Source organism: Thalassophryne amazonica, chromosome 10, assembly GCF_902500255.1.
Source record: "Thalassophryne amazonica chromosome 10, fThaAma1.1, whole genome shotgun sequence".
NCBI lineage: Eukaryota > Metazoa > Chordata > Actinopteri > Batrachoidiformes > Batrachoididae > Thalassophryne > Thalassophryne amazonica.
In genome coordinates, this window is record NC_047112.1 from 2,350,937 (window position 1) to 2,378,849 (window position 27,913).

The following is a 27,913-nucleotide window of genomic DNA, read 5'->3' on the forward strand; positions in this document are numbered from 1 at the left end:
CCAATGTAATTTATTGATCGACTCACTGATTCCAACTTCAGCTACAATTTATAGTTCAAAGTGTCAGACTTCTCCCCTCACACCTGCATTCGATAATCAATCAATCAGCTGGATCAGGACCTGATGGTCTGAAGGACTTTATCAATGGCAGAGTCGAGCTTCATGCAGTACTGATGAGTAGTGTGTGCTACTGTGTAGTACTGATGAGTACCATGCAGTCATCGTCCCTCAGGACGCGGCGTGTCTCCGCTCTGTCGTGTCCCAGTCTGAACCTGAACTCTGTGTGGGGGAGGAGTCTGTCTGAAGAGGGGCGGCGCTTAGAGTTATGAGTCCTGCCTCCACTGTCTGGGGCCCTGTGATTGGAGGGCTGTTTGAAGAGGATGTGGTTGGAGTAGAAGCTCCTCCTCCTATGGTTTTCATTTCTATCACATTGGAGTCCAGGTTAGGCTCCGCCCTCTGCTCGCTCTCTCCATTTTCACCTCCTTCAACCACAGAACCATCAGCAGACTCCCTGTCAACACCAACCACCATGGCTGCCCCCTGCTGGGCGGAGGAAGACAGCGCCTCTGTGATGATGGCTGCCGTTTGGGCCACCCAGTTCAGCTCCGCTCGCACCTCCCCTCGGCTTGCAGGCGGGGCAGCTGGGGAGGACGCCGAGGCCTGGTTCCGAGTGTCTGGCTGGGCAGCTGGGCCTGACGGGGCGTGGGTAGGTGCGGATGGCGAGGAGGCGGTGCCGTTGTTGTTGAGGTTGTCTTGCAGGGCGGTCTGGTTGGCTTGTCCGGCCTGCTGGTTCTGCAGCAGCATCTCTTGAATCCGAATCTGCTGCAGGATAGCAGGAAGCTCGTAGTGGTGGAAGAAGTAGATCATGGAGTGCTGCAGAACGAGAAGATTCACAGTGAAAACGTGACGTCCACGGTGGAGCTCAGATCAGCGTTTTTACTTTGCTGAAAACATCCAGACCACAAGGCCAATGTTTGGTTAAAGCCTGAAACATTAAGACAGCAGTTTGTCCTCAGTGGCGCCCTGCAGACAACGAAGCATCACTGACACTGTGCGTGCAAATTTAGTGCACGTGAGCCCCACCCTGTGACGCCACGCTCAAAGAGAGAATAATAACCGCCCACATCGCTCTGAGCTCGCAAGACAGCTCAGCGCAGCGACTTTCCAGAAATGGTTTCATATATAAATCAAATATAAATTTCCTTTATTTTTGGTGGCTGATCACTTAAAGGTGGATATGAAACAAAGTCATGGAAAAATTAAAAACAGCCTCACAGCTGTCAGTGAATAAATCACAATTATTAGTACCTTGTACAATAAAGTGGGCGGTCCTTATGGGATCGTGCTCTGATTTTCTATTTTTAATATATAATGTTCCCAACATGTAAAAGACTGTCAGGACCTGCAGACATATTGGTCGTATGACACAGGCTGTGGACGCATCACTTTGACATGAACGACCTTCATACGTGCACTCTGCCCACAGGATTTGCTGAAGTTACTGACTGAAGTCAGAGTTCCTGTGATGTTCTTTTGAAGTGTTGCTGCTGCTCATCTGGCTCATGACTCAGCTTATCTTTGTCAGGCTATTTTAAAACCGGTGTCGCTGACTGATCGGTCCCCCCTAAAAATCTACAAACCGGTCCGTCCTGCCTTCACTGTGCATGCATCATTTCAGAGCGTTGGCAGTATTTCACTGATTATCACCTCGTTTCTGCTTCAAACTGCCTCCAGTCATCATCTGTCTCTGCCACAGATATCTGAAGCTTTTGTACAATCATTTCCACATAAATTCAGCTTTATTTCATCATAAAAGACGGAGGAAGCGATCAGCAGCCGCTGCGGCGCCTACGCTGTTTCAGAGTGTCAATAACAACTCACCGCGTATCGCCTCATTTCTGTTTCAAACTGACTTTAGAATGATTTATAAGGTTTTACTTTGTTAGCTAATGGTTAATAATCATATTAAACCATTTGATCTCTTTGGGTGAAGAGAGTCAGACTCAGAGAGTCAGACTCAGACATGTTGCTGTGGTCCCAAATAACATGCACAGTGAAGGCAGGGCGGACCAATTTGTTTTGTTTTTTTTTGTTTTTTTTGGGGGGGGGGGGGGGGTGATCTCATCACCTTCAGGTTATTTTTCCATTTACTGTCCACTTGTGGAAAGTAGGTTTTGTGCATTCTCTGCTTCAGTTTTGGCCCCATGCTGCTTTGTAATTTATGGTACTCAGACTGAACACCGCGCGAGTTCTAAAGGACAACAGTTCTGACCTGGATGAAGAGCCAGGATGTGACCAGTGCCAGACTGCTGTACTGGCCATTGAAGCGGTAGTGATAGGCGTAGAAGGCAAAGTGGTACAGATAGAAGAACCTGCCAAAAAACAAAAACAGAATTCAGAGACTTCTGGAACATGACACGACCCAAAGTCAGCAATCAATAATCAATACTGAGTCACCACAACAAGTCACAAGAGCCTTCATAGACCTGAACTCACTGGTGGAGGCGACTCCAACTCCAAAAGGGTTTTAGCATCACAGGGTCCCCACAGCCCTGTTTCCACAGAGTGGCCCAGCTCGGAACAGCGCGCTAGTTTGTGTTTCCACACCCAGATTACCAAACCCGTGTACCAAAACAACCAACCTGTACATACCACTTTTCTGGCATCCTTCGAGTGGGGTCCCAAAAATGATGGACCAGTTACAAGAGGGAGGTGCTAACCCACTGCTGTTCACCGACTGGCTGAACAAATGAAAGCTGCAGTCCTCATGTGAACAGTTCAGACTGTTTCAAATATTAAAACAATTAACACATGGAGTAAATAGAAAGTCTTAATCTGACCCGTTTGTTTCATCATCACAGCCTGACGAAACCTTATCCACATAAAGCCTCCAGATTTTGGAAAAACTCTCCGTTTGTCTGCTCTCGGTGCACGTTTCAGCCTGAACCAGAGAGCGCCGGCGCTTTGCACCACAAGAAAATTAACTTATTTTAAAGTTAAAAGAGTCACAGCACTTCAATCATTCACATCAACGTTTACTACACATCAGTCGACTCTTCAGCATTCTGCATGCCATGAAAATAAATCCCATGATCCACCAAGACAATAAAATTTAATTTAATTTATAAAATGTTAAATTACACTGTGTGGACTCCATGTGGAGGGCAGAGGCCACACCACAACATACGCACTCTCGATGGCGTGCATGTCAACATGTACATGCTCCGCCTACCAAACAAAAGGGTGCTGCTGGTGGTGAAAACTCAAACCAAGCCAGACTTAACCATTCTGACCCGGACTGCTCAGTGGAAACGAGGCTCATGAATTCTCTTTAGGGTGTCTATCAGTGTGTGTGTGTGTGTATTGTACTTTATCTCTGGAGTCTGATGATCACTAAAAACATAAGGTAAAGCTCAAAGTAGTAATAGGTCACAGTGGACTGAACTGACCATCACCCCCAGTGTGCTGGAGACTCACCTCAGCCAGTGGCGTTTGCTGGTGTTGGTGTGGCAGCAGATGGCGTCATACTGATCAGCCAACCAGACAATGAGGATGATGTAGAAGGCCGTGGTTGTGTCATTGAAAAACTCGGACATGATGGCCTCCATGCCTAGAAACAACAAACAGCATCAATACACTGCGGCTCCTGTTCAGCTGTTGACAGCCACAAAATGATGCTGCCCCCTACTGGCCAGTGTTTGCATGAACACTGAAAGTGGCCCAGTGGCAGCTTCACATCTCAATGTCACGTGTATAAAAACACATCACCTGGACTTTCTCTGATTGGTCCCCAAAGCAATCTGTAAAACACAAATCTTACCAACAAGGGCAAGGATGACGGTGAGCAGAGGGGCTGCTGGGAAGGCAATGGTCATGTTCATCTCCAACATCTGTAACAAGTCCACTGAGGACATAGAGACAGTAAGAAAAAAGAAAAAAAACACAGACATCATCAGTCACTGTATCAGGTAAGGTTTTATTGAACGCGTGAACAGGCAGATTTGTGTCCATCATTCTGGACATGTCTATGTGTCCAGCTTCCATCCCACCTGCATTAGGACAACATTTCCTGCTGGTTTCACTGGTGCTTTGAACTGACAGAATAACCGCCCATAATAACCCATTGGTTACTAAACACACCAACTTTACGCTTTGGAAAAACTGACGTTTGAAATGAAGCCATTTGGAAAAAGCAGGAGAGGCCTCAGGAGGGTTGTGTTCATGTTGATCAGCATCGTGTGTGAACAAAATACAAATCTGAAGAAAAAAAAAAACTGACCAATGAAGACGAAGATCTGGTGGTGAGAATATCTGAGCAGCATGGACACCGACAGAGTCTGAAACAAACAAACATTAAAAAGAGCTTCAACTCAGAAGGTCTACTGATCAATAATCAAATATTCATACATGATAAAGGTCTAATAAACATCAGTCTGGATAATTACTGGAATAAATATCCATAAACTTTCCTACAGAGAATTTTTTTTCCATTATTAGAGTTATATTTTGTCTCACAATTACTGATGATAGAATTTTAAAGCTGCGCTGCAGAGAGTCACGTCACAGTGGAAGAACCGTGCAGCAAGCATCCGGATTACGGTAACAGCTCTCCGCGGGAACAAACGCACGCAAGGACTCGGATCATCACGCTGAGGCCTAACAGCGCAGAGGCGTGTCCCCTGGGTGGCGCATAAGGGAAACTCCTTTTCCTTTGGAGGTTGGGAGGGCTTCATTTGGCTGCCTTGGGCTGGGACTGGCTGTGTGGGCAGGTCCTGCTGGCCTTGGTCAGCAACTAGGACTAGCGGACAGGCTCGCGTGGCTGGTTCTCATTCGAGGCTTCCTGGGAGGCCACCTCTTGTTCCTCTTTGGGGGCAGGGGGGACTTCTTCTAGGTACCTGACTGTGTGAGTGGGTCCTGCTGGCCTCGGTCAGTGACGGGGGCTAGCGGACTGGCTTGCGTGGCTGGTACTATTAGGGAATTCTGGTGAGAGGGTAGCTCTCCTTCTTAGGGATGGGAGAGCTTGCTTTGGTTGCCGTGGACATGGCTTTGGTTGCCGTGGACATGGCTATGCAGGCAGGCCCTGTTGGCCTTGATCCAGGATCGGGGCAGGCAGGGTGCATGGCTGTTACTCGTTCAGCGCTTGCTGAGAGGCTGCGGACCAAAATGGCCGGGTAGGTGGGACCTGTATGTCTGGGTCAGCCACCCATCTAGGAGATGAAAAACTCTGAATTGAAACCCGGATGTAGTCAAAATCTGTTAGTTACAGGCCCTTGGCCTGCAGCAAACTGACCAACACAACCATGGGTAGCAATTCAGAGACTGGCCCTCAATACCCAGAGAATAAGGGTTCTAAAATCACTGGGGACCCAGCCCAGGGTTTGCAGGGAGCAGGCACCCTGGGTGGTCATACATATGAGCCCCTGACTTGTCCAGTGGGGAACCCTGCTAGGCTTGTCTGTAATACTATGGGAACATCTTTTACCCCACATGTGGGGAACTCAGAGCTGGAAGGGTAATGAGACTCCACCATGTCAGTACATGTACAGCCTGAGACGTCTCTCCAATTTTTGGGCCAGTGTCCAGCATAGGGCAGACTGAGGCAGAGGTTTTTGAGTTCCTTTATTTTGCAAGATGACCAGATTAGGAAACTAAAGCTAAGCAACCTAGTATCCTTTATCAAGGGTACCAAAAGGTTTAACTGAAGAGATTCATTTTGGGGGAGCAATGGGACCATTTCCGGCCTTCCCAGCCCACCCCCTTTTTCTTAACCTAAAGCCCCTTTCACACCGGGCAAACTTTGAGTTGCATCATGACGACACCATATGGATGCAACCCAGTGCCGAGACGATGTAGGTCAACGCCACAACATCGTGACGGACGCAAAGGTTGAAACGAATCGGACGCCAAAAATTAAACACGTTTAATTTTTCCTGCGTCGAGCACAGGACGCAGAAAGGAAGTGGTTTCAACACAAGTCTGGGCAAAGCTACGGTACTCAATGTGACTGGAAGCCACACCATCGCAATGCAACATTACCCGACGCCAATTTATGATTCCTGCTGTGTTCCATTGTTCCTGAAGTATAAATCACGCAGGATTGTTTTTATACCGTGTACACAATGCAGTAAAACTACACACTCAAAGAGCACAGAAAAAAAAATGCCGACTGCAGCTGCAGCTCCTCGCTCTTAAATTCTTTCACAACTGTGTTTAAATAAAGTCCAAAAAGTCCTGCTCACAGACTGATTGCCAGAGACAGGACATGTCCACATCCAGTAAAAAGTCCAGACATCTCCAGTCCACTCCTCTGCGTCCTCACCTCCTCTCTGCCCCCCTGCTGTGCGCACCTGACGCAGACATTCCTGCGTCGTTATGATGCCACATGAAGCAACTCAAAGCGGGCCTGGTGTGAAAGGGGCTTTAAAGGACCCGGGTTATGGTAACTCTTAACAGGTCTCCACAGTTAAAGGTTCTCTGTGGGAACAGCCGCTTGTAAATGACCCGGATTACAGTAATGGCTCTCTTCAGGAACAGGCGCTTGTAACAACCATCCTTAACATGGTTCCTGAGGGTTTAAACACGCCAGTGTTTTCTTACAAAGATGACCATGATGACAAAGGCCGCCAGGTAGGAAGTTCTGGCCATCCACATGCTGACGAAGCGGTAATGTTCTCCAGAGACCACATTCCTCAGAAACCCTGCAGACATGACAACACACAGTTCAAAGGTAAACCTGGAACTAAACATACTGAAAACACAGACCTGAGTTTCTGCTGAAGACCCACTCCCTCACCATATCCACACTACCAATAAGGAAACAACAGCTTTCAGCCCTGACAGCACAGACAGACACAGGTTCCACTATTATTTGGAGGAGTAACATGATGGTGCCAGGGTGATTAGATAAACGCCTGCTGTGATTTATTTCTTTGGTGCTTTAATGTTTTTTTTTGGTTCATCTTTCTCCTCTCCTGGTTTATGACCATCTATATTATAATAGCCAAGTGGCCTCTGTGTGCATGTGTGTGTGGCTTCGATCACACAAAAACCAGGGACAGCTGACATTTGCTGTTTGGCATGCTTCCTTTGCAAGCATCTCAGATGTCTCTAGCTCTGCATCCTTCGAAGTAAATATAGGAGGCTGTGCGTGTAAGACTTCGTACTGTTACGACACAATTGTCTGGCTGAGTACAAACACCCAAGGCCTCCTGTTATTCAAAACTAATTGACACTAAAGCACAATCCAAAATTCATGTGTGACACTGTGGAATTTCTGATGATGATTCTATGCACAGGTATACAATTACTACATACAGTACCCTCCAAAAGTAACACTTGATATTTCACACATTTTAATTTGTTTATGCCATTTGTAATACTAAAAAATAAAAAATTTTAAAATGATCTTCCTTAAACTCAAACTGAAAGCAAGTCTCTACAACTTACCTCGAACACTACCTCTAACCCTGGTGACACGAGATATGGGGTTCCACAGGGGTCCGTCTTAGACCCCCTGCTTTTCTCCCTTCATACAGCACCCCTTGAGCACATATTACGACACTGCATTGCTATGCTGATGATACTCAGTTATACATGCCGGTAACTGCTGGTAATCTCATCCACATAAAATCCTTGAAGATTGCCTTGTATCAGTGAGAAGCTGGATGTCTAGAAACTTCCTATTTTTAAACTCTGATAAGACTGAAATGATGGTTCTTGGTCCAGTGAGACATTGGCATCAATTTGACCAGTTAACGCTTAGCCTAGGCTCATGTGTCATACATCACACTGACAAAGTGAGGAACCTTGGTGTAATTTTTCAGCCTACGTTGTCCTTTGAAACTCCACATTAGAGATATTACGAGGACTGCTTTCTTCCACCTGCAAAATATAGTGAAGATTCATCCCATCCTGTCTATGGCTGATGCTGAAACCCTGATCCATGTGTTTGTCTCTTCTAAATTGGACTACTGCAATGTTCTATTTTCTGGTTTACCGCAGTGCAACATTAGGGGTCTTCAATTGGTTCAAAATGCTGCTGCCAAACCTTTGACACAAAGCAGAAAGTTTGACCACGTTACACCCATTTCGGTGTCTCTTCACTGGCTTCCTGTCCCTGTGAGACCAGATTTTAAGGTTCTGTACTGGCCTATAAAATTGTTCACAGACTGGCACCTCCCTACTTAACTGACCTAATTAAACCCTACGTACCAGCCCAGGCTCTGGATTCTCAGGGTGCAGGACTACTTTGTGGCCCTAGTAGGGACAGGTACTGATAAGATTTTATCAATATCAATGCCATTATTGATTCCCTTATCAATAGCTCCTGTGAATTTTCTGTGTACTAAAAGTAGACTTTACAGGTTTTCTTTAATGGCACAAATTTAACTGCACACCTCTGAGCTGAGCTCAACCGACTGCACATCAACATCAATGTAATTCATAAAGAACGCAGGATCTCTCATTTTGGGAGGAAAAAAAAAGTTGTCTGTCGCTGTTGTAGTTTGCTGTCTGTGTTCCAACATTTGGAAAAAGGTGTCATTTGATTTAAATGGTGATTCGCTTTGAAGTTATTAATTCCAGCCGGACTCTAACTCGGCAGAGAGTGGCGCAGCGTTTGGAGCTGTGTGAAACGGAACAGAGGACAATTCTCGTTTCTTACCTGCAACAGGAGTCCCAGTTAGAGACTTTAATCCGCACAAACATGACTCATGATTGACATGAGTCATTTTTCTCTCAAAAATTCTTGAAAGGGTAGTTGTAAAACAGCTAACTGATCATCTGCAGAGGAATGGTCTATTTGAAGAGTTTCAGTCAGGTTTTAGAATTCATCATAGTACAGAAACAGCATTAGTGAAGGTTACAAATGATCTTCTTATGGCCTCGGACAGTGGACTCATCTCTGTGCTTGTTCTGTTAGACCTCAGTGCTGCTTTTGATACTGTTGACCATAAAATTTTATTACAGAGATTAGAGCATGCCATAGGTATTAAAGGCACTGCGCTGCGGTGGTTTGAATCATATTTGTCTAATAGATTACAATTTGTTCATGTAAATGGGGAATCTTCTTCACAGACTAAAGTTAATTATGGAGTTCCACAAGGTTCTGTGCTAGGACCAATTTTATTCACTTTATATATGCTTCCCTTAGGCAGTATTATTAGACGGTATTGCTTAAATTTTCATTGTTACGCAGATGATATCCAGCTTTATCTATCCATGAAGCCAGAGGACACACACCAATTAGCTAAACTGCAGGATTGTCTTACAGACATAAAGACATGGATGACCTCTAATTTCCTGCTTTTAAACTCAGATAAAACTGAAGTTATTGTACTTGGCCCCACAAATCTTAGAAACATGGTGTCTAACCAGATCCTTACTCTGGATGGCATTACCCTGACCTCTAGTAATACTGTGAGAAATCTTGGAGTCATTTTTGATCAGGATATGTCATTCAAAGCGCATATTAAACAAATATGTAGGACTGCTTTTTTGCATTTACGCAATATCTCTAAAATCAGAAAGGTCTTGTCTCAGAGTGATGCTGAAAAACTAATTCATGCATTTATTTCCTCTAGGCTGGACTATTGTAATTCATTATTATCAGGTTGTCCTAAAAGTTCCCTAAAAAGCCTTCAGTTAATTCAAAATGCTGCAGCTAGAGTACTGACGGGGACTAGAAGGAGAGAGCATATCTCACCCATATTGGCCTCTCTTCATTGGCTTCCTGTTAATTCTAGAATAGAATTTAAAATTCTTCTTCTTACTTATAAGGTTTTGAATAATCAGGTCCCATCTTATCTTAGGGACCTCGTAGTAGTACCATATCACCCCAATAGAGCGCTTCGCTCTCAGACTGCAGGCTTACTTGTAGTTCCTAGGGTTTGTAAGAGTAGAATGGGAGGCAGAGCCTTCAGCTTTCAGGCTCCTCTCCTGTGGAACCAGCTCCCAATTCAGATCAGGGAGACAGACACCCTCTCTACTTTTAAGATTAGGCTTAAAACTTTCCTTTTTGCTAAAGCTTATAGTTAGGGCTGGATCAGGTGACCCTGAACCATCCCTTAGTTATGCTGCTATAGACGTAGACTGCTGGGGGGTTCCCATGATGCACTGTTTCTTTCTCTTTTTGCTCTGTATGCACCACTCTGCATTTAATCATTAGTGATCGATCTCTGCTTCCCTCCACAGCATGTCTTTTTCCTGGTTCTCTCCCTCAGCCCCAACCAGTCCAGCAGAAGACTGCCCCTCCCTGAGCCTGGTTCTGCTGGAGGTTTCTTCCTGTTAAAAGGGAGTTTTTCCTTCCCACTGTAGCCAAGTGCTTGCTCACAGGGGGTCGTTTTGACCGTTGGGGTTTTACATAATTATTGTATGGCCTTGCCTTACAATATAAAGCGCCTTGGGGCAACTGTTTGTTGTGATTTGGCGCTATATAAAAAAAATTGATTGATTGATTGATCTTTAAATGGCTTTGAGACGGCTTAGGAAGCCGACTTGCCACTTCTGAAAAGCAGCAAAGCAATGAACCAACAAAGCGGCGGGTCGGAGCACTGCTTCATTGTTTCAAGCTTCAAAGCGGAGCCATTACAGAAGCGGTTGATTACAGATCTGCTCCAGGGTCTGTAATCAATGTAGAGAAATTATCATTTTCATGATAACACCCTCAAAAACAACGGCCGCTCTGAAGGACCGATAAGGGAATCGTTAAGCAAAAAGGCTGTTTATCAATGGATCGAATCATTTCTTAATGATTCTCGAAAAGAACCAGCTCATGATAACCATCCCTAGTCCCTAGGGTGAATAAAAAGTCTGCGGGTCACAGAGCTTTCTCTTATCGTGCCCCTGTTCTGTGGAATGATCTTCCTGCATCAATAAAGCACTCAGATTCTGTAGAGACTTTGAAGTCCAGACTTATGAAGCATTTATTCTCCCTCTCGTATGGCTAGCATACTGGCATAGTATGGTGCTATGCTTCCTGTCCTTTTAAATTCATTTTATTGGCAAACGGAACAGGTCTCGGCGTCGACTATCTAAATTCTGGGTCTGTTAGTAAAGCTTAGGGGTGGCGGCCGGCAATCACCTTAGTATTTTTCTGCTTTCCTGTCGATTTACTGCTGATTAATTATACCTTACGTGTGGATTTTCCAGCTGAGTGATTCTGCTCGTTTTCTCTGATTTACGGATAACATGATGTAGGATTTTAGGATTGACAGCTAAAAACCATGGGATGCCAGGTCGGAAGCTGGTGCCGCACACCGCAATCTGCATTTGGAATGCAAGTTGTCACAGGAACAGGCCAACTGATGGCATGATGAATGCTGGATGACCCCTGCCTATGGTGCAAACACCCGTGTGGTCTCATCATCAAATGCATCTACTTTTCTTTAGTTACGTTGTTTGATTTCCTGTTTTCTGTTTCTTCAGCTTTGTAAAACTTTGCAGAAACATTGTAACTGTTAGAATGGTCTAAGCAGTGGGTCACTCCTCTGAGTCTGGTCTGCTTTAGGTTTCTTCCTCACAGGGGCTGGACGCTGGTGGGCTTGCATGATTTTCTAATTTTATCCAGTTTGTATCTTCGTCTCGAGCCATCCATTCTATAACTCATCCACAATTGTGCTGTCCAATAGTAAAATTAAAAAGTTGGGTAATCCTAAACCCCCATTTCCCTTAGAGCTGCGTAATTCGAACTCCTACTGCCAGGCTGCGTTGTCCAAGCATCTCGTGTTCACACCAAGATCCTTCAGTGTATTCTGTGCTTCCAGTAATGTTGAGAATATTTTTGTGCCAGTGTCCAGGAAAATTTTCAACTTGGCACGGTATGGTGATTGTGCTTTAATGTTCTTCTCTAAGTTTTTTGATCACCTCACAAACTTTTTTCCTCTTCTTCTGCACTCCAAAGGAGTAATCCTGGTCAAAGTAAATCGTATAGCCTTCAAATTGGATACTGCGTTGTCTCCAGGCCTGTTCTAACACTGCTTGTTTAACTCGAAAGTCAAAAAAAAAAATGTACGATAGGCCACAGTGGGGCTGGTCCAATGGGTCTGAGGGCTCAGTGGACTCATTCCATTTTGATTTCACCTCGCTCTTGCAGCTGCAATGAGCTCCTCAAAATGTTTATCACAAAGTCAATCATAGTCTTTTTCTGAGCCCTCAGGAATTCCATAAAGGTGAATGTTGTTGCGACACAGGCGGTTCTCCACATCATCACATTTATTCACAAGGCTAGCTTCTCTGTGCAACAAGTAGCTTAGCACCCGCTTGTGTTTAGCATGCCTATCTTCCGTGGCACTCACTCTATCCTCAGCGTCTCAGCGTCAGTCATTCTTTGTTCCAAGACGTCCATGCGTGTCACAATATCGGTCAGCTTGGTCTCCATTCTGGTGAAGGAAGCTTTAAGTTCCTGGAATGATTCAGTATTAGCACATCGTCATTCTTGTTACCTCTGGTGTTAGCCATGTTGTTAGCTTCTTCATTGGTTATCAGCAAGGTAGCTTCGGCTATCGTTAGCTGCTTAGGCCCGGACTTTCCATCTTCAACTTTGCTCGATTTAGCATCTTTTGGTCATTTTGGGTTGACATATTTGTTATGTTGTCCTTTTCACGTAGTCTAGTATTCATTTATCATAAAACTTTCTAAAAGAGGCAATAAAAGGTCGGAGCTGGAAAGTTTACACACCGTCCTCGGCCAGGAAGTAACGGGAAGGAAGTCCCAAAGCTGCAGTTTTTAACAGTCCGATTTTAATTTGGTGTGAAAGTGGTGCTGTAGCTTCTCCGCCCACCCAACCCACCCACCCACGCACGCACGCACACCTTTGTTCTCCTCGTTCTCGGCCAGAGCCTTCACACTAGACATCAGGATGTCATCATATCCCAGAAACTCATCCAGCAGAAAGCGGCTGAAGCTGTCACCGAAACACTCGTCCTTCATGGGATCTGCAGACGTGAAGCAGTAAAAACCTGGTTGAGATCTTGGATCCTGCCAAAGCGATTCAGGTGCATTTGATGTGCGTCTTACCCAGAGTGACCACCATGACGGGGATTTTGAGTCTCTGCCTGGTGTTCTGAGACAGACGCAGAAATCCGTACTCCAGAGAATACTCAACAATGTACTCCTCCTGAGCCCACACTGCAAGACAGACCACAGGGAACCACAGATGGTACATTTATTTATTTTTAAATGGAATGTCGTCTTTGCTGTGTTAAATTGAGTTCTGATTATATTTACAACCACAAATGAACTAAATGTTAAAAGCTCAGGTTAATATAATGTCGGTCTTATAGGACACCGCCCCACCCCACCCCCAAAAACCTTGTTTTATTAAAGATACTACATTTGGCTTAATGTGGTTCAAAATGATCTGCTTTCAAAGATGAAGAGTAATGACGTATGTTTGGTCAATGGACAACATCAAAAACATTCAGGTGGATAAGTGCTCATTGATCACAGACACCCAGTCAATCATTCTGATCAGGCACAATTTACCAAAAAACACTGGATTCAATGAAGCAACAGTCCAGAATTACTGCCAGTCTGCGATGCTGTTTGTTAATTAAGACCAATGTACACCAAGTTCCCAATACTACAACCCAAGCTACAAGGTGTAAGTTTGGAAATTCTAGGAATTTTCCAGAACTGGTGAGTTGCATAATGTTGCTGAATTCTGCGCGGGACGGACCCTGCTGCAGCCTACACTCATTTTCCCTCAGTTCAGATGACAGACTGCTTCAAAGTTTAGCGCACATAAACAATATCAAATGTATATATGTGTTGTTTTAATTCTGATGTGTGCCATTATTACGTTGTGGATGTACTGCTGTATTTTGTCTGAGGTAATTTTGCCCTTTTATGGATAAATAAAGTTGTTTGAACTTGAACTAGATAGAGATTTTTCTTTATCAGATATTTAGAAACAGTTTGAAATGGAATCTATCACATGATCAATTCTCTGTTCCAACCGAGAGCAGGACTGGGATAAACGGCAGCACTAAGTCGTGAATGACCAGGCTGTGTGCACCACGCTGTAGCACTGCAGACAGCTTCAAACACACCTTTACTGTTGTGGCTGAAGGAGACATCTCGACTGTCATTTCCTCCTCCGGCTGCTCCACCCATCACTGAGGGCTTCAGACGAGGCTCCATGTCCAACTCAAACTGCAGGGAGGAGGGGACAAAAACCATGACATCTGAGCCAGTGTGATACTAACCGTAATGGCTGTGTCGCCTCACCTGCACTGAGCTATTGTCAAAGACATCCATTTCCTCTTCTTCCTCTTCCTCCTGCCGAACCACCGGGCTGACCTCGGCAACTCTTCCTCCGCCTCCTCCCTCCCACCCCTCCCCACTCAGATCTTCCCGGAGCCCTGTGGAGTCATAGTACTGCAGCAGGACAGGAGCTCGGCTGGAGTTTCTCTGGATCTCCACCCGTAGGATCCCGTCACGAGGCCAGCGCTCCCTCACACCCTCCAGACAGTTAATGGGTGAGCGGGAAAAGGCTATGTGGATGTAGGCGAGAATGAAGAGGACAAAGAGTGCCTGAGAGAGAGAGAGGTAAACACCGGAGGTGTTGGAGCATGTTCGACAACAGCTAACAAGGTCACACAGAGAGCTGGGTCATTCCATGTCAATTCAACAAATATTTGAGGGGCCTCACGCACTTTGTCTCAGATTTTCTTTAAATTTTAATCAAACATTCAAGAGAACAACAGAACAAATCTGAAGTTGAGGCCTGTAGGCCAAGTAGTTTCTGAGATATGGCCAATTTAGTGTGCATGGGGTCTGCCATTTTTTAGGAAAAAATTATGGCCGTCATTTCTGGAGCCATGTTCAAGGTAGAATATCTCAGCAAATAATGGACTTAGAGGCCTGAAATTTTCTGTGGCAGTTGTTATGGACACCCAGACTTGGACTATAGTCAAACAACAGACAATGACACTAAACTGTGAAGTTTATGTATGCTCAAACTATGGAAAATATTACATTGACTATTGCGAGCGTCCATGTTCGAGACACTGAAGCATACCATTACACTCAAATAAGCCTTTCCATTTCTTGGCTCCTTAATGCAGCTATACTGACTGAAATATGTAAATTTGGCATATCTGTGGTAAACACTTATTGTGGGAGAAACCTCTGAAATCTGAAGAAAAAAAAAAAAAAAGCGCTCACAAACCGGCTTCTGCACTGTGTGAAAACATTCAGCTGCTCCAACGAAGTCAAATTAAACAATAACGTGACAAAAACTAAAATGATTAAAAAATGTCAAGAACGACAGCAAAACGAAACACAGACGAATTGAGGTTTTCGTTGCCCTTCGTTCAAATTTTTCAACAGTTTAAAATCCTGACGAAGCGCCAGCTGCAGGAACAAAAGTGCGCGGAGGTTAAACGATGCCAACAAAAGTCCAGATTTCTTGTTTCGTCAGGGCTTCATTGCCCTTCGTTAAGTGCCGTGTGACTGGACCTTTACAGACAGAGTAGAATTTGATGAATCTGCGTGCGCAGCAGTCAGTGAGTGTGGGAGAGAAAAAAAGCTTGAGTATCAATCTTTTTACAGGAGGATTGTTCAGTATCAATACCAGTGTTAGTATCGATATTAGGATCAATCCGCCCACCTCTACCATGAATCATATGAATGCAGTGTGTGCACACAAATAAAATGAAATTGTCATTTCAGCACTAGAAATACATTTGCAAGTGCACAAATTAGCCATAATTGGATGCTTAAATTAACCGGGAAGGAGTTTCATAAAGAAGGCCATATTTATAACACATAAAGTAGATATCAATACCTTCAAAATGGAATCAGTTTGAAGAGTTTTATTTACTGCCCACATGAGCTTTTCTTCTAATAATATTCGACCACAATTTTTTTTTTCAGATTTCAGAGGTTTCTCCCACAATAAGTGTTTGGAAAGGACGAATGAAATAACAGCAGTTGACTGAGCACTGATCTGCTGCAGGCAGTAAAGTGTATAAAGATACTGCTCTGAATCCATTTTCCAAAATATGCTTCACAGATAGATACACCAAGATAAGGAGATACACCAAGAGGCTTAACATAGCCATGACAACCTCTGCAGTACCATTATACACTGATAACGATAAACATGTTCAGAAATGTAAAGAACTGCGGCAGGTACTGTAATGTTAGTATTTACCTCAAATGATGGCAATGCCTTGATGTTTAACGCAGTTTAACGCTGAGATTTAGCTTAGCATAACACAATGACTCTGGGGTTTCAACGCATGCTCAAAAGACAACAAAGGAACATGAACACCCTGATCATGAAGACTTTTATTCTACACAGCTCAGTAAATACCACAGTAGAGCTGATGTCAGACTTACTGCTGAATTGGCTTAATTTTGTGTCATAGCGTTCGTCACTTGGTCAAACAAACCAAGTAAGCAGCCATATTTAAAGTGGGGGTGGGGAAATTGATTGCAAATGAAAAAAGTAAATAAATGAAAATGGAAACATAGAGGACTGGCTTCTATTTCCTGTAAACATGACACAGGTTTAGCTGAAAAATGGAAATTGGGGATGCCCGAAAAACTCACCACTGATCTCATCTGGGACTGAGATGAGCTGTGACATGGTCCTCACATCAGAAAATGGTTCTGAACAGTTACATCAAGGAAAGGTTCATTTCATTATTCTGATGTTCGTCAGCAAAAGTTGATCAGTACAGGGGACTGCAGTCCCATCTGAAACTCTGCATGATATTGTGGGATTTGACCACCTCCGAGGACAGCCAGCACAAACACAGTGTCACATCTAACAGAAAAATGGTGTACCGTAACAATCGCAAAAAGTGTATAGTTAAGTGGGTCTAACTCGTAGATCACAGAGCGAGGTTCACCAATATGTCTCATAAAGTAGGACTTTATTTCACACACCCCTCCACTAGGGGCAACATCCCATCCGATCTCCTATAAAGACCTATTAACACAACACCCCCCTTTCTAAGATCAGTTGTACTGAGAGAGAACTCAATATTAATAATCAAACTTTACCATCACAAATTATATCAAATTTAACTGTTCCAAACCAAACTGTGTATTTTATGAACAACATACACTTGGAAACTCTTAACTAAGAAGGTGGGGTAGACTGCCCAATCCTATCGAGTGTGGGGGTTTATTCTGCCCCGTAGAAATCACTCAGTACCAGGGGTACCTGCTATTTAGTCACAAAGTCCTTCAGGTACTCTGGAGGTCGTCTCTCTCTTTTGGGGTAACGTTCGGAGGCTCAGGACCGCATTGCTGTACGGGCCCCTGCTCTGCATGATCTGGACTCACTAGCTGACCCATACGTTGCTCTGGTGGAATGATCTGGTGGGGTGATATAGTAGGGTAGTCTGGAAGGGTGGTCATCACTGCTGGGGCCACTGGCGTGGTGACAAGATGGTTTTGGTTGCAACGCAGAATCCCTCTAGGAGTGTCAATGATGTATGACCTTGGTGTTTCTGCCTGTCTTTTCACTCTCCCTTTCTCCATTGTGTCCTTCACCCAAACATGTTCACCTGGAATCAGGCATGTGAGATCTTGAGCTCTGTGTCTTTTGTTGAAGTTCCAGCTCATGCTCTGTCTCTTCTTCTGTTCCTCCTCTAAGTTTCGTTATGTCCGTCCAGCCTGGCTTGAGGGATGATAAAGTGACTGGGACTGTGGCTCTGAGCCGCCGGCCCATCAGCAGCTCTGCTGGGCTGTACCCATTGGCAAGTGGAGTGGTTCTGTAAGCCATACGTGCCACATATGGGTCTTCTTCCTTCTGGAGGAGGCTTTTAACTCTCTGCACAGCACACTCTGCCTCTCCATTGCTCTGAGCATATCTGGGGCTCCACGTTGTGCGCGTGAAGCCCCATTATATTGCAAATAGGGTGAAACATTCAGATAAGAACTGTGGGCTGTTATCCGTCATGACCTCAGATGGTATGCCATGCCTGGCGAAGATGGACTTGAAATGTTCCACTACTGCTGCTGTGGTTGTTGAAGTGAGTTTAGCTACCTCAATGAAATGAGAAAAGTAGGCTACCACAAACAGATACTGGCCATCATTCCACTGAAACAAGTCAACGCCCACCTTTGCCCATGGTCTGTCTGGGAATTCTGTAGGTAGCAGTGGCTCTTTGGGGTCGTTTCTTTCTTTTGCACAAGTATCACAGTCCTTGACTACTTTCTGAAACTGTGTACACAGTCCCAGCCACCAGACAGACTGTCTGGCTCTTTCACGACACTTCACTACACCTTGGTGTCCAGCATGCAATTTTTGTAGGATGTCTGTCTGTAGCAGCTTGGGAATAACTAGCCTACATCCTTTTAGTAGTAAGCCATTCTCCACTGAAAGTTCTTCCTTAACCTGTGTGGATGGGAGGTAGGCTCTGTCTATTGTGGATCTGTCTGGCCCTCAATGTAGTATCATTTCACTTGCCTCAGTATGTCATATTGTTCTTGCTGTTCCCTTATTTCCTGCAGCCGCTTTTCTGAAGCTGGCAGGATTGACATGATCATGTTTACATACAAGTTAATTTCCTCTTCCTGCTCCAGCTGATTTCTGTCTCTCAACGGGGCCCCTGATAGCACATCCGCCGTGGCCACATGTGCGATGGCACAGCAGAAGGCCACCAGTCTCATTCTAAGTCTCTGAATGCATGGTGGGAACTCATCCAGGCTTTCGGAGCCCAGTAATTGAACCAGAGGCTTGTGGTCCGTTTCAACGTGGAATTTGATGCCCACTAGGATGTCTGAGAAACGTTCGCACACCCATGTGATTGCTAAGCCCTCTTTCTCGATCTGTGCGTACCATTTTTCTGTGTCGGTGAGTGCTCTGGAAGCATACGCAACTGGCTTAAGGTAGGTATCTTCCCGTCTCTGGAGTAGCACCGCTCCCAGTCCGTAGGATGGAGCATCAGCTGAGACGATCGTCTCCACTTTTGTGTTGTACAGCGCCAGCCCCAGTGGCATGCTGAGCTCCTCGTTGATGCTGTTGAATGCTCTCTGTTGCTCGTGCCCCCATCGAAACACGTTCTGCTTCTTCAACAGATCCCGGAGTGACTGTGTCTTCTCTGCCAGAAAAGGCAAGTACTTTCCCAGAGGATTCACCATTCGAGGAGTCATCTCACTCCGCTCGCATCCTCAGGTGAGCGGAGTCCAGCACCGCCCTCACTTTGTTGGGATCTGCTTTCACGGCGACTGCATCTATGATCTGCCCGAGAAATTTTACATGGCCTTTGGAGAATTCACATTTCTCACCTCTCAGCGTGACGCCTGCCTCCTGCAACCTCCCCAGCACCGCGAGCAGTCGTGTGTCGTGCTGGGTCTGTGTGTCTCCATTAGGGCTGAAATGATTCATCGAGTAATTCGAATAATTCGATTACAAAAAATGTTCGAGGCAAAGAATTTGCCTCGAGGCTTTGTTTAAAGCTGTATTACATACGCCAGGCCTGTATGTGGTGCTGTAACGCTCCCACGAAAAAATACAGAAGAAGACCATAGCGCTAATCAATGTAGCAGGCGATGCTACAACTTTGCAAAGCCACACGCTGGGTAAAATAAAGCCTTTTAAGAGAAAGGATCGTCTGAAATGGACTTATTGTGCATTTAAAGTGAAGCAGTGTGTTTGTATATTTTTTTTTTAAAACGTGTTTTGCTCCACTAGCCATTCTCCACCTTCGCAAGATGAAGTGAAAGAATGCGCACTTTAAATGAGTCATTTTTAAATGATTAAAAAAAGCTTTAATTCAGATTTGGTAAGAGTTTTTAATCAGCAGGCAGCTTTTGTGGAAATGCTGCAATCCACAGCCGTTTTTCAAAGGCTGTGTTATTCGGCAAGTATCCACAGAAAACAAAGAATTTGACTTTGGTTTGAGTTACACCCTGTACGGCATGTATAAATATACACTAAACACTGAATTTCTTTACCTTTATTTAACCAGGTAAAAAACTCATTGAGATTAAAACCTCTTTTCAAGAGTGACCTGGCCAAGATGGCAACACAAAAGAAAAGTAGTTACATCAAACACAAAACACACACGTTCAAGAAACAGAATTGCAATACATAGTTACAGAATGCAATTACACAGTCCAATTGTCCTTAACTCTCTGTCCTTTATGACTGTTTTAAATTCTCCCAAAGTTACAAGATGTGTCAATTTGAGGTCCTTCTGCAAAATATTCCATGTGGACGGGGCAGCAACTTTAAAAGCCTTTATGCCCAATTCAGTTCTAACTCTTGGGACCTGCATCAGTATAACGTCCTGAGAGCGCAGGCTATAACCACTGAGGTTTCTACACATACGAGGTCTATTAGAAAAGTATCCGCCCTTATTATTTTTTTAAAAAACCATATGGATTTGAATCACGTGTGATTACATCAGCCAAGCTTGAACCCTTGTGGGCATGCGAGAGTTTTTTCACGCCTGTCGGTGATGTCATTCGCCTGTGAGCACGCCTTGTGGGAGGAGTGGTCCAGCCCCCTCGTTGGAATTCCTTTGACTGAGAAGTTGCCGAGAGACTGGCGCTGTGCTTCATCAAAATTTTTTCCAAAACCGTGAGGCACAGCCGAGTGGACACCATTCGACAAATTAAGCTGGTTTTCGGTGAAAATTTTAACGGCTGATGAGAGATTTTGGTTTCTATCGCTGTAAGGACTTCCCACGGAGCGGGACGTCGCGCAGCGCTCTGAGGCGACGTCATCCTGTTTCAAGCTGAAAACGTCCAAATTTAAGCCTCTGTTGACCCAGGATGTTGTGAGAGAACAGAGAACTTTCAGAGGAGGTCGGAATCAGCAGTTTATCCGGACATTCCACTGTTAAAGGAGATTTTTTTAATGAAAGACGTGCGGACGGATTGGCATGTTGGCTCGCAGCCGGCGCGGCGCACCCGCCACAAGAAAAACACCTTCGTTGGAAGCCTTAAGGACAAGTTGGAACATCCCTGCTGTTAAACAATTTCTCAGATACTCACTCAACTGAAAGCCACCAAAAGCCGCCTGGATTTTACAAATGGTTATCAACACGGAGCCCCTGACCTGCACACTTCTGCACAGTGTCCCTTTCTGTGACACTGGTTACATGTCACAGCTCTAGCTGGGCACTGGTTCTTGCTGTGTGCTGGTGTTCTACCACACCACCTGCACTGTGTCTGGTAACTGCTTTTATCATTTGTTCTAGCCTGCATTTGCTGCCATCTTTTTTTCCCCACATCAAACTTGTGTCTTGTTTGAACAATGTCCACATCTGTAGCCTCCATCTTGAAGTTACTCTTCAAAAGTCCTGTTTTTTTTTTTTGTTTTTTTGTTTTTTTAAACACACTCGCTCTGGTGCACATGGGTCACCGCTCTCTCCAGCGTCAGCTCCGTGTCCAGTTGAAGTTGGTCTGACAATTTTTTGTCATGCAAGCCTACCACAAGTCTGTCCCAAACCATCATGCAGCTGTCCATAGCCGCAATGCTCAGATAAGCAGTAAAGTGTTGTGATAAAACTGTCCAGTCTCACCCTGTTCCTGTTGTCTCTGGCCGAATTTCACTCATTCAAAAATAATATTTCTCCTTACAACAAAATGTCCCTCAAGTTTCTCTTTGACAGTGTGGTACTCGCTTGCCTCTTCCTCCGTCAAACGAAGCAAAGTCACAATATTCTCCGCCTCATCACCCATAGTATATATTAAAGTGTTCACTTGGTTCTCATCTGGCTGTAATTCCAGACTGGATACAATCCTGAACCTCTCAAACCTCAGAATCCACTTGGGCCACTCCTCTGGCTTTGTGAAGTCAAACTTGGGTGGTGGGGTAACTTGAACGGCTCCATGTCTGCACCTTTTCCCTGGCAAACTTTTCTGATGCATGTTAGCTCACTAGCTACTTTTTGCGCATTAGCTTCGCTACCTAGCTGGCTAGCCAAACTCCAAACTGTCAAACTAGCTAATACTTCTGTGAGTTCTCATCAGTTATCCCAACGAAAACACATCTCATGTCTATCCAATGTGAATAAAGATCTTCTGACACCATGTGGAGTTTGGGTCTAATTCTTAAATAATCACGGAGCAAGGTTCACCAATATGTCTCATAAAGTATGACTTTATTTCACACCCCCCTCCACTAGGGGCAACATCCCATTCAGTCTCCTGTAAGACCTATCAACACAACAAAAAAGGGCAGTTTTTTTTTTCGGTTCCCAGTGCAGAAGGGAAGACGAGGCAAATGGGAGAGGTCGTGTCAGTAAGTGTTAGCCCACACACTTCGACAGAGAAGCTGCGGTCTCTCGCCTGCACAACCGCCTCGACATGCTTCAGCTCCAGATCATAAACAAACAGCAACACATGTCCGCTTTCCACCACATCACTTTTTGTTTGCATTTTCACTTTGTTTGCTGTGTAATTTGCCCAAAAAGTCATAGCGCCTGAGTCCTGGAGAAACTGCAAACAGAAGCTGTGGAGATCTGTGAGCACGTCAGTGGACCACCTGCGCTGGTTCCTCGTCCAGAAAAAAAGAGGGATCATCTCTTTCATCATCAGAATCCACACTGTCTGCTGCGCGCTCATCCAATTAAAAAAAAAAAAAAAAAAAAAAAACTCTGGTGTGCCGTGGTCACTGCTGTATCACTGTATTACGTTACTAAGCCATATATATATTGATTTATAACAGAAAACTGTCAAAACAGGGAATAAATATAAGTGTAAAGATGACTGAATATATAAGAGAAGTAAATTGATCAGTGTGTGTGAACTCGCATTGACTCACATGTGCGGTTATTCCACCAGCTGCAGTTGATCCACAACGTGAATTCTGCCTTCCAGAACAGCTCTTTATATCATTTTTAATTATCTACCTGTTGCCGCATGTACAGAAGGGCAGGATTGTCATTCCAACACTCATATTGTTATATTTAATAAAAAATAATAAGTGCAAGCAGGAGCTGCTGCTCTCGCTACCGCTGTGTTCAGGTACTGTCGGAAAATACACAACTTTTTTGTTGTTTCAAATTCAGCAGTTTCTTATGGCAAAATAATTAATTGTATCCACACAAAAGATTAATTCTTCCCTATATAAGGTGCCTGAGTGCACTGAACCTGACTCCCCACCCAGATAAAAAAAAAAAATCCAAGCAAGCAGGCTGAGTTTGCCCTGTAATTTCCGACGGTACATGAAGCAGCAGCAGCCTCAGCGCTCACAAACCGGCTTCTGCGCTGTGTGAAAACGTTCAGCTGCTCCAACGAAGTCAAATTAAACAATAACGTTACAAAAACTAAACAAACGATTAAAAAACGTCAAAACGACAGCAAAAAGAGACACAGACGAATTGAGGTTCTCGTTGCCCTTCGTTCAAATTTTTCAACAGTTTAAAAATCCTGACGAAGCGCCAGCTGCAGGAACGAAGGTGCGCGGAGGTTAAACGATGCCAATGAAAGTCCAGATTTCTTGTTTGGTCAGGGCTTCATCACCCTTCGTTAAGTGCCATGTGACTGGGCCATAATGCTAATGTGAAATAATTATTTTTATGCAGCTGGTGTTGGGTGTGATTGGTTTTAAACTTTTAATTATTTGTATTATATTGGCATTTATTTATTTATTATGTGTATATGCACTTAGAGCTGAGACTGCTTTTTTAATTTCATTGTGCTTATAGTAGAGTGACAACAAATACAATAGCAAAGATCTAGTTAGGTCTTACGAATGGTCAGCCTCGTGAATGTGTTTTTGTTGTTGCTGTCCTGCACCACGTGCTGCATCCTCTGTCTGTGACAAAGGAGACCCAACGGTCCAAAGGTCTCAGATTCCATGACAGCACAACACATTGTCACAAGTTGGCAACTTATTTAAAACACAGATTTATTTACTAATCCTGCTGTGCAGAAGCGCTGACGCACATGATCACATGACCTCAGTCCTGCTTTCTAACCTCTGTGAGCAGCTCAATACTGAAACTCAACATGAAAATATAGGTGAAAAAGATCAATCTCTTGATAAGGACTTTAAAAATGATCCAGAATGCATTACTGCATCAACATCTGATTTATTTTTTCAGTCAGCTGATTTCCTGGCTCCATCGTCTACAGTGCTTGACAACCACATTTTATTTTTATGTATCTATGAGAAAGCCACGCAAGTTTATCCAATTTTACAAGAATATGACTATAAAGGTTTGGACAAGAAGCGACATCGAGCTGTTAGCACCGCTAGCTGTTAGCAATGCCTCTGTTTACTTTATTGGTTTATTGACTGTGGCTGGACCAACAAAAGAATCAAAAAGGTTTTGATGGCAGTCACATGGTTCATGACATCATCTGCAACTATGAAATATTGTTGCACGTGAGGCAGGAAGCAGCATCAGACATCAGAATGATATTCTCAGTGACCGCTGTCTGCCGCTTACCTAATTAGTAAAAGCAGGTCCTGGACTGATTTGTCAAACCTGCCGTTTTAAATGAAAAACTTTGTGAATAAGTTTCACTTTGTTTTCACTGATGCTGTGCCCCTCCCCCCTCCTCCACTTTCTCTCTTGCGTCTGCTGTTTTTCACACTCAGAGCTTTTTGGAAACATGAAGCCTTTCAGCTGTAATATAAAACAAATTTCCGAATGTATCTTCAGATACGGATACAGAAGGACCTGGATTAATGTTACTTTTTCACTGCAGTTTTTTTTTTCTTCAGTTCAGAGCAGAAACGCCGTTTCCAGCTGCCCTTCACAGCTCTGTGACCACAGAACACGCTGACTCTCTAGTCTCTGCTGTTTGCAATTTGATAAGTAAATGAGAAATATAGTTATTACTTTAATTATTGGTTTAAAATTGCAATCTATGATGCTATAAGCTTGAAATACAATCGAACTGGTATATTTTCAGCAAAATTTCAGTTCATCTTTCAGAAATTCTAATTTGACCCCGACAGCCGGGCGGAAACTTGCAGTACCGGGTGGGGCCACCCAGCGCCGCCCACTGGAGCTACAACCCTGATCTGGAACATTAGAGTTATTTCAGTGTCAAATGACTTTTGTAACAATAACCTAACAACACATACTTACAGTTACGTAACAATATTCATGACCTTGATTATTTACTTGGCTTGTCCAGTCTGCTTTACACTTACTGGATACACTTTTAAAAAGTTAGATGTACCAGATAGAGCACAACAGGAAGAACAATCAATCAATCAATCAATCAATTTTTTTATATAGCGCCAAATCACAACAAACAGTTGCCCCAAGGCGCTTTATATTGTAAGGCAAGGCCATACAATAATTATGTACAGCTGATTGTAAGTTTCTTCAGAATAAGGCAAATAAATAAATAATAATAATAATAATAATCCTTCTACGAGGTCTGTCCAAAAAGTAACGGACCTTTTTATTTTTTCAAAAACTATATGGATTTGAATCATGTGCGCTTGCATCAGCCAAACTTGAACCTTCGTGTGCATGTGTGAGTTTTTTCACACCTGTTGGTTGCGTCATTCGCCTGTGGGCAGGCTTTGAGTGAGCACTGGTCCAGCCCCCTCGTCGGATTTTCATTGTCAGGAAAATGGCTGAGCGACTGCCGCTTTGCTCCATCAAATTTTTTTCAGAAACTGTGACAGACAGCTAGGTGGAAACCATTCGCAAAATTCAGATGGCTTTCGGTGAAGATTCTATCGGCGTCACACAGATTAAGGACCATTACAACCGGATTAAAGACGGCCCACACTGGCGAGGGCGTGCCGCCCTCCGAGGGGCCATCGACAGGCTGAAATGACCAGATCATTTCCAAAGTGAAGGCTGTGTTGATCCGGGACGTCGTGTGACTACCAGAGAAATTGCTGAAGAGTTGGAAATCAGCACTTTTGCGGCACATTCCACTGTTACAGGAGATTTTGTAATGAAAGATGTGCGGAGGAATTCGCACATCTGGCGCACAACAAACGTCCTCCGTGTTGGAAGTCTCACAGGACATGTTGTGGCATGTCCAGCTGTTACACAATTTCTCGGATACTCATTCGACTGAAAAGCCACCGAAAGCCGTCTGAATCTTCTGAATGGTTTCCAACACAGAGGTGTTTGTTGTGCGCCATGAGCAGCTCCGTCCCGACGCGCGAATTCCTCTACACGTCTTTCATTACAAAATCTCCTGTAACAGTGGAATGTGCCGCAAAAGTGCTGATTTCCAACTCTTCAGCAATTTCTCTGGTAGTCACACGACGTCCCGGATCAACACAGCCTTCACTTTGGAAATGATCTGGTCGTTTCAGCCTGCGATGGCCCCTCGTAGCGCGGCACGCCCTGTGCCGGTGTGGGCCGTCTTTAATCCGGTTGTAATGGTCCTTAATCTGTGTGACGCTGATAGAATCTTGACCGAAAGCCATCTGAATTTTCCAAATGGTTTCCACCTGGCTGTCTGTCACAGTTTCTGAAAAAATTTTCATGTAGCAAAGCGGCAGTCGCTCAGCCATTTCCCTGACAATGAAAATCCGACGAGGGGGCTGGACCAGTGCTCACTCAAAGCCTGCCCACTGGCGAATGACGCAGCCGACAGGCGTGAAAAAACTCACACATGCGCACGAAGGTTCAAGCTTGGTTGATGCAAGCGCACATGATTCAAATCCATATAGTTTTTGAAAAAAATAAAAAGGTCCGTTACTTTTCAGACAGACCTCGTACGGTGGCCTGGAGGCAGTGGTGGGCACAATGAACCAAAATGTTAGCTTCGCTAATTAGCGGTTAGCAGAAGTGTGCCCACCACTGCTTGGAGGTGACGAGATGTGGTATGGAGAATTGCAATCAAATGATTGACACCCTTAAATTAATAAAAATAAAAAAAAAATTAATCTTGTATGTGCCACCTTACATTCTAATGTTATCCACAAAATTATTTAATTCTACAACAGGACTGGAAATGTGGTCGACACAAACATTTTGTATTTGGAGAAGGCACTAAAGCAGCCTGATTGTGGAACATGTGTTACATTGTGAGAAAAACCTCTGGCTGATAGGAACGCCTCACCTTAAGCAGGACAAAAAACTCAAAGACCCTCCTGAAGGATGGTGGGAAAAGGCGGGCGTAGGTGACAGCCATCTTGAAGAAGAGCGCGTGGAAAAGGCGGTCTCGGACATTGATGAGTGGGTTTTGGTTGATGGTGGGGTTCCGCAGCCGGTTGGGGTTGTTCAGGGGAACGTTGTTGTTCCCGTTGGGCTGGTTCTCAGACATGGTCCAGTCGATCAGGCTCAGAAGTGGACCAGCGAAGACGATCTAGGTGAGCAGCAACATGTTTCCTCAAAGGTCACCTTTGACCTCCTGGACCCGGGGATGTGAAGATCCTTGTTCCAAAGCTGAAAGATTTATGACGTCACTGATGACTTCATGACGTAACAGAACAATCCACTGATCACTGACAGAAAAACTCAGAACCTCCTGGAGGCCGAAAACTACGACAGCTAACATTAAAGCTAACATGAGCCACATTCCGTGTGTTTAATGACTGCTAACAGTTTAATGACTCTACGCAGTAATAAAGAATAATGATGATAAACGTTTTCAGTCATATAAGTTAAAGCGACAGCAGCAGCTAACGTTAGCCGACCACAGACTTACTCCGGACTCAACCTGTGACTTAAAAAACACCAACAAAATCTTTTCTCACTAAACGGCCCGTCAGTGTTTTAAAGAAGCGAAGTCAGAAAGGAAACCTTTAGCGGGTTAGCACCATTAGCGAGCTAGCGTTAGCAGGTCCTTCGGGGACACAAGAAGAAAGAGACACGAAATTTAGACCGAGTTTCGCAGTCGGTTTGACTTCGATCTGATAACTTAATTGACAGAACATCGACCGAACCTGAACTTGAAGTCCCAACAACTTCACGGACTTTGACGTTCGCATTCGAAGCTGTCAGGAAACGTCATTATTTTTTCGCTGCGTCTTCCTCCTTTGGTTTTACAGTAGTTGACATAGAGC

General features: G+C 44.3%; 1 protein-coding gene across 2 annotated transcripts; it reads right to left on the bottom strand.

Moving 5' to 3' along the window:
* Positions 1–27,913, bottom strand: tmem259 (transmembrane protein 259). Of its 2 annotated transcripts, XM_034179297.1 has the most exons (13): positions 27,794–27,913; positions 26,968–27,293; positions 14,227–14,532; positions 14,049–14,151; positions 13,015–13,125; positions 12,810–12,932; positions 6,598–6,698; positions 4,280–4,337; positions 3,821–3,904; positions 3,478–3,610; positions 2,273–2,372; positions 286–873; positions 1–255 (listed from the first exon to the last, which is right to left on the bottom strand). In XM_034179297.1, the coding sequence occupies exons 2-13, from the start codon at positions 27,169–27,171 to the stop codon at positions 229–231; spliced, it is 1,938 nt and encodes a 645-aa protein (XP_034035188.1). In that variant the 5' UTR covers positions 27,172–27,293; positions 27,794–27,913; the 3' UTR covers positions 1–228. The 2 variants fall into 2 exon arrangements, with proteins under 2 accessions (XP_034035188.1, XP_034035189.1); XM_034179298.1 differs by lacking the exons at positions 1–255; positions 286–873; positions 2,273–2,372 and having other exon boundaries at positions 3,474–3,610.